We start from the raw sequence: 12484 nt of genomic DNA on the forward strand, positions 1-12484 counted from the left end.
TGCACCTGCTTATCCCAAGAAAGTGAATTTTCAAGTAAGCAAACAGAAGGGCCTACTGCGGTCTCTGTGATGTTAGCTAGGCTCTGGCCTGATGCTCCCTGCTTCCTTTGCACACCCCAATATCTGGCAGGGCTGTGACGGTCAGCCACTGCTGACCTGGAGGTGAAAGGATGCCCAGCATCTGTTCCCAGCTCCCTTGGCCAGCCCATCCCCGACCTATACCTGGGGAGCGTTTTCCATTTATTTTTTTGCCACCTGAAAATATAACAAACCCCAAAAATGCCCCAACAATTGCAAAGGTACAAGAATGTTTATTACTAGATGTGTATAAATACAACAAGCAGCTGGCAGAACTGTGAGTGCGTGTCAACAGGCTGTAAATGCGCCACAAAAGCTGAGTGGCAGCAGCTGCGGGGATGGGCCATATAAACAGGGAACCGCAGGCCAGGAGCAAACCTGAAGCACAAGCTACTCTGCTAGGATGGAACATTGAGTGCAGGTCTCCATAAAGCAGCCATGCGAGCTGTGGGGCAGTGCTGCTCTCAGGCTGGGCTCCCACATGCATGGTGCTCCCTGGAGGTGCAGGCAGACGACCACACTGAGCATCTCCAGAAAAATGCGACCAAATGGCAACGCTGAACTGCTGCCCAGGGAGATACAGGTAAAAGCAAATATTGCAGGGGGGGTCTCCTTTGGGTGACAGAATCAGCTACATTTATTTACAAAATGACAAGGCATCCCACCCGTTTCTGGCAGGGTAGCTGCCAGTGTTGCTCCCAGCATGGCAGCATCTGGTCATCTAGGCACTCTTAATAGCAGGACAGACGTGTGGGAACTAATGCCAAGGGAGCTCTGGTCTACATGTGTGGGCACATCATATGAGCAAGGGGCAGAGCTATAGCGACAGCTTTTGGCAGCAAAGGCAAATAACAGCACCGCCAGCTCCTAGGATCCCATTCACACGAAGGAGGCCGCAGAGCAGAAAACTGATGCCCCAGCTTTCAAATGAATGACGAATTAACACCTGTGGCTGTTCACAGGCCACTGGGACTGTCACCAACCTGACTCAGTGCAGACAGAACAAACGGATCACCCCCTGAAAGGAGAGGCCTCGCCACCACTGCACGTTGGACATGTTTGTGCTGAGCAAGAAGGCTGCTTTGATTTCTTTTTTATTATTTACTGGTTAACAAAAAAGCAACTAGCCGTATTTGTATTGTCCCTTTGCCTTGATAGTGCCACAGCAGCCACCCCACTGCAGATGGACTCATGAAGCAATACCCTGCCTATCCTTCCTGCTCAATGTAGGCAGCAGTGTCAGTATAAAAGAGAAGGAAGGTTACACCAAAAATAAAGGGGTTGATTCTGGCCTGTGGACTGATCTACAATCCACTTTAAAAACAGCATTTCCTCTTGGATTTGTACAAAATAATAATAATGATAAAAGGTACTAGTGGTCCTCTCAGTGTTCAGTGGCCAGGGTCTCAGTAAGCAAAGATCACATGGTATGTGACCTGGTGCCCATTGTCCCAGGCATAGAGCAGGCGGTCCTTGGGGTTATAGTCTATCTGGGTGATGTAAGAGTATTCGTTCTCGAAGAGTAACCGCGGGATGATCTGTGTATTGGTGTGGGTGTCAAAGGCGTACGAGATGTTGGCGTTCCTGTGGTTGTAGCTGTCCACAGCGTAGAGCACACCGCAGATGACAAAGCTATTCCTGTAGAAGTTCCGGCGCAGGCCTGTCCTCCATGTGGTCTCCTTCTGGGTGCTCAAGTCGGCAGCATTCAGCTTGCTCAGGACGATGACCTCCTGGTTGAAGCCTTCGTAGTTGATGGCTGGGTAAATGATCCACAAGCCATTCTCATCCACAGCAAAGTCCATGTCGGAGTGGCCCTGCCACCGCCATGGTGTGGCCTCCTCATAGGCCACATCATGCAGCATGGCCCAGGCAGCTACGTACCTCTGCTTCAGGTCATATTTAATGATGTTACGCGTGAAGGCCCGGTTGTAGTAGAGGGAGCCATTGTAGACAGCATGTCCTGTCCCAATCCAGCTATAGGGGAGTTTGTAGGAGTTGCTCCAGCGCCCTGGACAGCAGAGACATTGCACCAATTAAACCCTTGTCTCTCTTTCCAGGTTCACCGCTCTTCTGCCCCCACTTGTCACTCAGCACCCTCCTTCCCTCAGTTCTTGGTGGCCCTTTTGCCCCATTCACAGGTTATCTGCATCCTCTCCACTTCAGCACCTGGCCCAGCAAGGCACTGAACCCAGGTCTCCCGAGTGACAGGCTAGTTCCCTAATCGCTGGCCCTTCCTTCCTCTCCATCCTTCTCTAGCCCTTGCTCCCACCCCCGCCTCCCCTCCCCGCCTCCATCACAGAGCTAATCTGGGCTATGAACCAAGGCTCCTCCACACTGGACCTATAGTGCATGCTGCCTCCATCCTACTGCCCTGCATGTCTCCACCACCAGCCCCGCTGCACCTTTCCCTGGCTCTCTCAGAGCAGCAACTATCACCTTCCCCACACCCTGGTGACTTTCCTCCCTCTGTCTCAGTGACCCCAAACACGCCCCTACTGGCTAACTCTAGCTCAGCTTCTGACTCTTCTTGGGACCAAACCGTCCCTTTCCCAGGGGGCTACTGATCTGCAGCTTGGCTCTGATCAGAGGCGCTCTCAAGCACAGCAGGGAAATCTTAGTGTTTCCTGGCAAGGAGCCAGGACAATTGAGCTTGGCTTTCTGCCCCTGTCTGGAGCTCACAGGAGTCCTGTCATTACCAGCAACAGCAACACAGGAACAAGCAGAGAGCTGGATCTGTGCCATAAGCCATGGCTCATTATTATTGGGTGTATTGCTGTAACACCTAGGAGCCCAGTCATGCCCAGATCCTGTTGGGCTAGGCACTGTACAAAGAGACATCCCTCATGCTTTGCTCAGCAGCCGGGACTAGGCAGACTGGTCCATGCCCCACATGCACCACTCGGAGAAGTACGTTGGTTTGTGCAGAGATGCTCATTGACATGATTCCAGCACAAGTACAGAGACTGGGGAGGCAGCCGGAGAGTGTACCTTGTTTGAAGTTCTCCAGGTTTCGGAATTCCACCAGCGTGTTTCCATAGTAGTAGTTTGTGACGTAGATCCGCTCATCTTTGGCTAGCGGATCCTTCATCCAAGCACCTTCATTCCGCCCGTAAGTGTTCTGGGTGGTGGGGCCCGAGATGGTGGAGAGTGTATCTTTGCAGCGTCCTAGGGCAGGGGAAAGGGGCAATCACTCACTTTGTAGTTACTGGGGATGCAGAGTCTTCACTAAGCCTCTTCTCTAGCCACAAACTGAGGCATCAGCCCACTTCACACAGCTCAACAAGTACCATTTCCCACCCACCCCAGCTGCTTCAGAAACCATATCCTTGAAGTGTTCCCCATTGCCAGCCCCGTGAGGCCAGATGTCCTGTCATGTCACGCTTCATAGGAACTAGCAGCCCTGTGCCTGGTTCCTGCAGGGTCCTCTATCAGACAGCCCCACTGCATTTAGCAAAGCCGACTCCCTTTGGTAAATTATCCCCGTCTGCTCCTGGATGAGATTAGCCCATTCCCCTGCAGCAGGGATGGCAAATGTGCCCAATGCCATTGCAGCATACAGCGGATGCTGGCACAGGAGCCAAACTCAGGGCCAATGTCACTGCACAAGCTGCTGAAATTCACAATGCTTTCAGGGGAACCTTGGCCATGTCACTTGCCATCAAAGCCCAGAGAAATTTGCAGTTTTTTTGGAGTTCTCCAAAAATTGCTGAAAAATTCAGAGGGTTTGACTCTTAAATCCTCGCAGCACCAAAGGTGGAGCGTGAGCAGAGCCACACTTGCTGTGTCTCAGCCACGGCCTCAAAGGTATGTCTGCCTGCTAAATGCTGAGCCCATGGCCTGGACTGGCGGGACTGGCTCAGGACCAGAGCGGTAGGAGGTGTTGCAAATCAGGATCCAGGGGCGATATTCACAAAGGCACTTGGGCCCCTAACTGCCTCTTAGGCATCTAAGTCCAGCCAGTAGGCACCACTGACACTCTCAAACCCAGACTCAGTGGCCACCCAGCCCTGCAGGCACCTCAGTGTCCCCCCCAGAGACTGATGCTAAAGCCTGACATGACCGGTGCTAAGGACCATGTCCTTCAGGCCTACCTAGAGAGGCTGCAGGGAAGCAGCCAACCAGAACGCAGCAGGCCCAGTTAAAAGGAGCTGCAGGGGCTGAGCAGGGCCGTTGCTGGCTCGGCCCAGAAGGATGAGGAAGGAGTGCAATTGATATCTTCAGCCCTGAGGTCAGGGTGAAGAGGAAGGAACTACATGGGAAGTGGCCCAGGGAATAGCAGCAGCAGCAGCTATTAAACGAAGCAGCATGTGACTGCTATCCGTAGGATCCCTAGGTCGGGACCTGGGGCAGGGCCGGTGCAACCATTTAGGCAAACTAGGTGGCCGCCTAGGGTGCCTAGTGGTTGGGGGGCGCCTAAAAGTCCCCTCAGGCGAGGAGGTGGAGTGGAGGTGAGCTGGAGGGGGGCCGTGTGGGGAGGGCTGCCCGCAGTAACGGGTGGGGGGGCACGTACAGGGAAACAGCTCCCTGCCCCAGCTTACCTCCACTCTGCCTCCTCCGCTGAGCACACAGCCCAGCTCTAAGTCTCCTCCAATCCGCGCCGCATGCCTGGGCGGGGAGGAGAATTAGAGCAGCGCCGGCGTGCTCAGTGGAGGAGGCGGAGCCGAGGTGAGCTGGGGCAGGCTTCCCAGGTAGGGTTAGCTTCCGCGGGGGGAGGTCTCCCCAGGCAGGGTTAGCTGCCATGGCGGGAGGAGAGAGGGGGGTAGTCTCCCCAGCAAGGGTTAGCTACCATGGCGGGTGAGGGGGAGAGGGAGGAAGTCTCCTCAGGCAGGGTTAGCTGTCATGGTGGGGGGCGGGGAAGTCTCCCCAGGCAGGATTAGCTGCTGTGGGGGGCAGGGGGAGTCTCCCTGGGTGGGGTTAGTTGCCGTGGGGGGACGAGGGGGTTAGCTGCTGCGGAGGGGCTCCCCAGGTGGGGGGCTGAGTTAGCTGCCGTGGGGGGGGGGTTAGCTGGGTTGGGGGTGCAAGGTGGAAGTTTCGCCTAGGGCGCGAAACTTCCTTGCACCGGCCCTGACCTGGAGTAGTGGGTGGGCCCGGGTCCCCCCACTGGCAGGGTAGCTTGAGCCCGGAGAAAGGGGTAGGGATTGCTTAGAGGCCCAAGTGATGGGCAGAACTTAGAGTGTCCAGGGAGGAAGCCTTGGGCCACTGCTCTATACCAGGGCAGATACGAACTTAGAACTAGGAGAGAGACAGGACTACTAACAAGGGCACAGGTGCAGGCCCTGTTGGAGCGCTTTCACATGTTTAAACAGTGTGTGACTCGGCTGGAGCGCTGAGCCACTGAAAACCCACCTAATGAGGGCAACAGCTGACAGGGGGCACCACGAGCAGTGAGCACAGGTTCTCACCCAGCCGACAGGAGGCACTAACGAGAGGTATCAGGCAGCTTGGTATGAGAAGGGGGATCTTTACAGATCAGCCCCTGAAACAAGGGGACAAAGGAGGAGGTGATCTGTCTGTTAGTGGCAGAACAGCAGCAGAACAGGACCCAGAGGTGAGCGACAAAGCTGATCAAAGGGATGGAATGCAAGTCATATGAGCAAAGGCTGAAGGAACTGTGTTTAGTTATGTTTAGCAGGACCGCCTGGGGGGTAGGGGTGGGGCAAGTGAGGCAATTTGCCCTGGGCCCCAGAGGGGCCCCCACGAGAGTTTTTCAGGGGCCCTGGAGTGGGGTACTTCACTCGCTCTGGGGGCCCCGGAAAACACTCGTGGGGCTAGGGCTCCTGGAGCTTCTTCCACTCTGGGTCTTCGGCAGCAATTCGGCAGCAGGGGGTCCTTCCACTCTGGGGCAGAAGACCCCTGCTGCCGAATTACCGTCGAAGCTGGGGGCCACGCCGCCGAAGACCCCAGGCCCCCTGAATCCTCTGGGCAACCCTGATGTTTAGTTTGGAAAAGAGGAGATTAAGGGTTGATATGAAAATGGTCTTCAGATACTTGACAGGCTACATTAAAAAAGAGAAATGTTTCTTGATACAGAGGGCAGGACAGGAATCAATGGGTTCAAACTACAGCACAGCAGATTTAGATTAAATTTCAGGAAAAACTTCCTAACTGTAAGAGCAGCAGGACAATGGAACATACTGGCTAGGGACTGTGGAAGTTCCTTCATTTGGAGGTTTTTAAAGAGAGGTGGATAGCCATCTGTCTTGGATCGTTTAGCCACAACAAATCCTGCATCTTGGCAAGGGATTAGACTAGATGACTCTTATGGTTCATTATAATCCACTGGTTCTATGAATTATGGGGGGATATAGGTACCAACAGGAGCCAGAAGAGACCTGCTTGTCATGGGAAAGGATCATAGAGAGCAAGAACTGATCTGCCTCAAAGTTGAAAAGGAGGCCGGGGAACAGCAGTGCTTTCTGCTGCAAAAGGAGCTGATTAAGCTCCAGAACTTGCTCAAGGTCCAGCCAGGGTCAAAGCCCAGCTTGGCTAAGGAGAAAGATCTGGGAAGTTTCGAGGCTGAAGTGGCCTCTCTAGAAAAAAAACTGGAATTGTGTGGACTGAGGTCAGTACAGAAGGAAGACGGATTGGACAAGGACATAAATCCACCTGCTAAGAAGAGAGCTACCCAATCATGGGTCTAAAACTCCAGGATCTTGATATATCGGCAGAGCAAGGCCACAGGCAGGATCCTGTTTAAAAGGAAGGGGCCTACCTTGAGGAAGGAGAAGGGCTCATATTGTTCTACAGCCCAGAATATCAGCCACAAGGTACTGTGGATCCAGCAGGAGAAGTGGTGCAGCTGAGTGAAGCACTGAGACATTTTGGGAACAGGATGCCATCCTTAGTGTTTGGAAGTCCTGGACGGAGGTTGGATGTGGATAAAGACTTTTTAATTCTGAGGGATGTGCTTGTGTTTGCATCCAAGGAGGTGCTTCTCTGAGACCAGGCAGCAGCCTTAAGTCAGTTCAATCTTGGTGAAATCCTGGTGTTGACTACATCATAAGTTGCTGGGAACCAGATATTCACAGGATGCAGCATGTGGTGAATTATGACATGTCCCAAGATATGAAGGAACATACCCACCATATGAAATGCCTACAACAGAATTGAACCCAAGTCCTGGTCATGTCCGATGATGTAACTGAGAAGAACAAGCATATTACCAAGAGTTTAGTAGACTTCCTGACTGCTGCTAGTCAGGAAGTTCCCACTTGGCTGCAGGACTTGGCCAAGTATCGGCTATTGTAGATCCCACCTATGGGTTCAGTTTGGCTCTGCAGGAGAAGGTGTCACAGGGCTAATTAAGGAAGGACCCTGAACTGTAAAAGCCCTCGAAGTTAGAGAAGCTGGAGAAAAGAGGACCCTGAGAAGTCAGGGCACAGATTGTGAAAGCTCTCCAGACAGAGGGCTGAATAGTTCTCCAGGCAGAGAGGTCTGACAGGGGAAGCCCTAACTAACTGGGGCCTACAAGCTCTCCAGGCAAAGAGGCCTGAGGGAGAAGACCCTGACCAAAGAAGGGCAGAAACTGGAAGAGCTCTCCAGGGAGAAAGGCCTTCAGAAAGAAGAGTCTGAGCAGCCAGGGCAGAAAGTGAAAAGCTCTCCAGACAGAAGCCTGAGGATTGGGGGGCACCTAACTAACCAGGGTGGAGACTGGAAACAGAGTGAGAACCCTAACAAGCAGGGCAAAGTTGGTAAAGGCTCTCCAGACAGAGAGGTCTGGGAGAGAAGACCCTATCTAAGAAAGGCAAAGTCTGGATAGGAGGGGACATTACCCTCCATAATATCCCCCACCCCAATCCTTTCTGCGTGGGGGAGATATGTGATGAGGTGTATCAGGCCCTTTGAGGGCCCCCCGCTGGAGGCCTTGCAGTCAGGACCAGCGCTAGGGGTTTGAGTGCCCTAGGCAGACGACAATTTCGCCGCCCCGCACGCTGGTCCTGTGGCTCCGCTGGAGCTGCCGCAGTGGTGCCTGCGGAGGGTCTGGTGCTCCGCGGCTCTGGTGGAGCTGCCGCAGTGGTGCTTGCGGGTGGTCCACCGGAGCCGCGCGAGCAGCCAACCGTCCGCAGGCACGACTGCGGCAGCACCACTGGAGCCGCAGACCATCAGACCCTCCGCAGGCACCATTGCGGCAGCTCCACCGGAGCCGCCTGCCACCCCCTCCGGCAAAACAGCGCCCACCATTTATTCTGGCGCACTAGGCGATTGCCTAGGCTACCTAAATGGTAGCGCTGGCCCTGCTTGCAGTCCTTCCACAACCTACTCCAGAAAAGAAGCAGTGAAGGTGAGTCCTCCAGGCCTGCCTATAGAGGCTACAGTGAAGCAGCCATTCAGAGCAAAGCAGGCCCAATTAAAAGGAGCTGCAGGGCCCGAACAGGGCAGTAGCTGGCTGGGCTCAGAAGAGTCAGGAAGGAGTGGAATTGAGATCTTCAGCCCTGAGATGAGGGTGAAGATGAAGGAGCTAAATGGAAGTGGCCCAGGGAATAGTGGCAGCAGCTGCTATTTGGGTCGGGACCTGGAGTAGTGGGCACCTAATGAGGGCAACAGCTGATAGGGGGCAGAGTGAGCAGAGTGCAGGTTTCTACCCAGCTGACAGGAGGCACTAATGAGAGGGGAGCGCGCTCCATCACAGAGCCCAATTTCACAGAATATGCACAATTCTTCAAAGAGCTGCCTTGGTTAGCCCCTGACAGGCCCATCTGGGAGTGGGTGTGGGGAAGAGCGGTAATTCTGGCTGTGTGATGGGGGATTGCCCAGGGTGTCATTGGCCAGTCTCATTCCCTGACCGTTCAGCGCAGCGCTTCAGCACACACTTCTCGAGGGCTGCTGTGCCCAAACTGCAGAGCACCAGGAGACACTGAACCACAGGCTGGTGCCTGCAACTCCTCCATTGCCCCTTGGAGCCCAGGCACTCATCCCCTTGCTCCCCACACAGCAGGGGGTATGTGCGCGGGGGGGACAGCAGGGGGTGTGTGTGTGTGTGTGTGTGTGTGTGTGTGTGTGTGTGTGTGTGTCAGAGGGACAGCAGGGGGTGTGTGTGAGAGTGTCGGGAGGGAGCAGGGGCATATGTGATTCTGTCAAAGGGACAGCAGGGTGTGTGAGTTTGTCAGGGGACAGCAGGGGACGTGGGTGGGTGGCGGGCGGCATGTGTATATCAAGGGAGGGAACAGGATGGCAGGGAGGAGGGCAAGGGGTGTGTCTGTGAGCTCTGTGGGGTGGGAGACACACTACATCCTGGTTTCCCTGCCCCCCATGCCTTGTGCAGGAGTCACACTGCTCCCAGCTTAACTATTCATTGGGGACAATGGCAGCATGAGGCATGGTGTAGCCCAGTGGTCAGGGCACTCATGGGAGACCTGGGTTCAAGTCTCAGTGGGGGACTTGAATGTGGCTTTCCTCCAGTGGGGGTGAGTGCTCTGGCCACTAGGTGGAAGGGGGTGGCTCCACCTTAGTTATCTGGGAGGAAGACTGCTCTCGACTGGTGCCTAGCAACAAAAGAGGCTTCAGAGAGAAGGGCCTAAGTCCTTTTGCTGGGCAGGGCTGGGGCCACACCTTCTCCCAGCATTTCCCACTGGCTCCTTTAGGCAGCTCCCTGCTCAGTATGCAGGCTTCTGTGAATCTTTTTTTTATTTTAGGCCTCTCACTTTTCCCATGCATCATACAGGAACCTGGGCAGCAGGGCCTATAAAGCCAGGCACCGCAACACTCAGCCTATGTCCCAGGTCATGCAGGGCAATGCTAGCAGAGTGGGGAACTAAACACAGGTCGACCAAATGCCAGCCCAGTACCCTAAGCACTGGGCCACCCTTCCTCTGCATCCTTAACTCCAGCTGCTGTTGGCATCCTGCTGTGTCAAAATATTGCTGTTCATGCTTCTTTGCAAAAATAGCTTATAACACAAGTCCTGTAATGAGCCCTCCCCAACCCCTGGCACACATAATCCTGGGCAGCTCTTCCACACACTGGTCCACAACAAACTTACCTGGAGACCAAGACACAAGAGGAGGAGGGCATACTCACCAATGATGCTTCTCAGATCCTCTTCGTCAAGGTTCTGTCTGGGCGTGGCAGGGAGCGTAGGGCTGACTGGCGTCGGAGGCTCACTCCTGAAGGCGTCCACATTTGACCCAGTTGTTGTCGAGATGTGGACAGTGGTGGTTGTCATAGCAATTGTAGCTTTGTGGGGGCTGGCTGTGGGTAGGTTTGCTGCTGTTGTGGGTGCCTGTGTACCTGTATGGGTCAAGGTTGCTGGTGTCCATGTGGCTGGCTCATCTACTGACCCACTCATGGTAATGGCTCCAGGTGCAGTGGTGGTCTTCAAAGTGGCTGGGAGCTGATCTACAATGGTGGTGGGAGCTACAGGGGTCAGTGCTGGTGTCAGTTCACTGGAGAGGGATGGGGCAGCAGAGGGCAATGGTGGAGTCCTGCTGGCAGTTTCTGCTACTGGAGACCCAGGTATGGCAAGGGCAGCTTGTGAAATGTACTCTATGGTAGGGGCGATGTTCCGGAGTGTCAGAGGCCCTCCTACTGGAGCTGGTGTCCTTGTGGTGCTGCTCCGCTCATGGCTGTTGTGCCTCAAGAGCTGATCTTCAATCAGCAAATCAACTGTGTGATCCCCACTGAAAGACTCATCCTCTGCCAAGCAAGCAAAACACGCATCACTGGGAGGTGCATGGCAACCCCCGCAATGGTGGGACTAGAACTGCGCAAGGGGAGCCTGGACACGCCTGTCATGGTTCTTGAGTGCTCCAGAGTCAGGCTTGTCAGTGGACACAGCACTAGGCCCTGTCTCCATTGCTCGCTGAGCCACCCCAGTACTTAGTTTGGGGGGACCTTGGGGATGAGCTGAGCTGCTCAAAAGGAAATCCCCAGGCATCAGCAGTGGATAAGTGGGGCCCATTGTGCAGTGCTGCTAACACTCACAAATAACATGATATGGGCTCCTGTTGAAGGCAGTATTGCTATACATTCCAGCCTTCCTGTAACTTTTGGGGAGCTCCTCTCTACAGTGCCCTGAAGCCCAGTGGAAGGTGTGCAACCACACAAGCCCAAGAGTTGAAGTCTCAGCTCTGTCATTTGGTGCTATTAATATTTGGCCATTACTATGGCCAAAGTTCATATGGGATGGGGAGGACTGTTCTTCACCAACTGCAGAGATAGGCTAGCTGTGATCTTGCACATGGTCACTGCAGACAGAGCTGGAAATAGAATTCAAGGATAGAATAAATAGAATAAATAAATAAATAGAATTCAGACCAAAACCTTGTCCCAGAGCCAGAATCCTGATGCCCAGTGCCTCACTGCAGTATCATAGCTACTGGTGTAACCCACTGGCCTCATGGGTGCTGTATCTCCCTGTGTGCGCTGGGCTGGTAGAAGAACACAGCATGTTTCCTCCCCCTATAGCTGAAGAGGAAGCGGTCTATGCTGTGGATTTGAAGGCTACAGGGTCAAACATTGCTAATAACGCACATTGAAGTGGGAAAAAAGTACATCTTTAGAAGAAAGTTAGTGTAGGAAGTTCAGAGTAATTATTGCAGTGCCTCTGTATTGCAAGACATTGATTTAGCTATGAATTTGGATGTGGTGTTAATATTTGTTTTACTGTTGCATGTTTATTATTTGTATTTTGGTAAGGGGGGCTGTCCCTTTAAGAGAAGGGTGCGGTTGTCAGTGGGTTTGAGACTAAGAACAGCATGGATTGGAGGGATATTTTGCCACTTCCAGTGTGCAGAGATGGGAGCTCCTGGATGGTGGAACTGCTACACAGAGCAGAGGTCACTCAAGGCAATCTGCTGACTTAGGCAGGACATGTGTATTCTTCCTCTGCCCTGCTCAGTCTCTCGGACAGAGGTTCTCCACACAGGGGTGCATCAGACTTTCGGGGATGGGAGGGGAATGGTGAGTGGTTATGGTTGAAGTGAGGGCCAACTCTTGCAGGTTGCAGCACCACTCAGGTTTGGCCCGGTCATCCTAGGCAGAATCTACCTCCCTCAGCAGGTGTTTAGTTTGCCTATAGCTAACTCCCATCATTCCCCTCCCAACTGCACATCCCTTTCCCCCGAGGCAGCTCAGGGGAAGGGTTGGTGCCAGGATCTGTAGGAAGCTGTATGAACATCAGATTCCCTAGGAATGGCATGTGGAGCCACATGAGGCATAGGCTGTGACTAACGGACATCACAGCTGGGTGCAGGACTTATATCATCACTTTGCTCTGCACTGGCCAGTCAGCTCTTCAGGGCAGGCCCTGGCTCTTGCATTGTGCTAGGCATTGGACAAATGGAGCATCTCCAAGCTGAGATGAGCTCCTGCAGCAGGGGCCAAAACTGCCAGACTCGCTGTACATTTGTGAGCGCTGGGCATGGCAGGGAAGGGTAAAAACCAAAAAATGTGACAATCTTTAAAAACA

At 53.7% G+C, this 12484-nt stretch overlaps 1 protein-coding gene across 1 annotated transcript in view; it reads right to left on the bottom strand.

Moving 5' to 3' along the window:
• Positions 1-295: 295 nt before the first annotated feature.
• Positions 296-12484, bottom strand: part of OLFML2B (olfactomedin like 2B) — a 111987-nt gene continuing 99798 nt past the window's right edge. Inside the window, exons 6-8 of the mRNA XM_050963141.1 lie at positions 10096-10710; positions 3067-3243; positions 296-2086 (exon numbers count right to left, since the gene is read on the bottom strand). Of these exons, the coding sequence (XP_050819098.1) occupies positions 1485-2086; positions 3067-3243; positions 10096-10710 (1394 nt within the window). The 3' untranslated portion in view covers positions 296-1484. The remainder of the gene's footprint in view (positions 2087-3066; positions 3244-10095; positions 10711-12484) is intronic.

This window comes from Gopherus flavomarginatus, chromosome 7 (genome assembly GCF_025201925.1).
Source record: "Gopherus flavomarginatus isolate rGopFla2 chromosome 7, rGopFla2.mat.asm, whole genome shotgun sequence".
In the NCBI taxonomy this organism is placed as follows: Eukaryota; Metazoa; Chordata; order Testudines; family Testudinidae; genus Gopherus; species Gopherus flavomarginatus.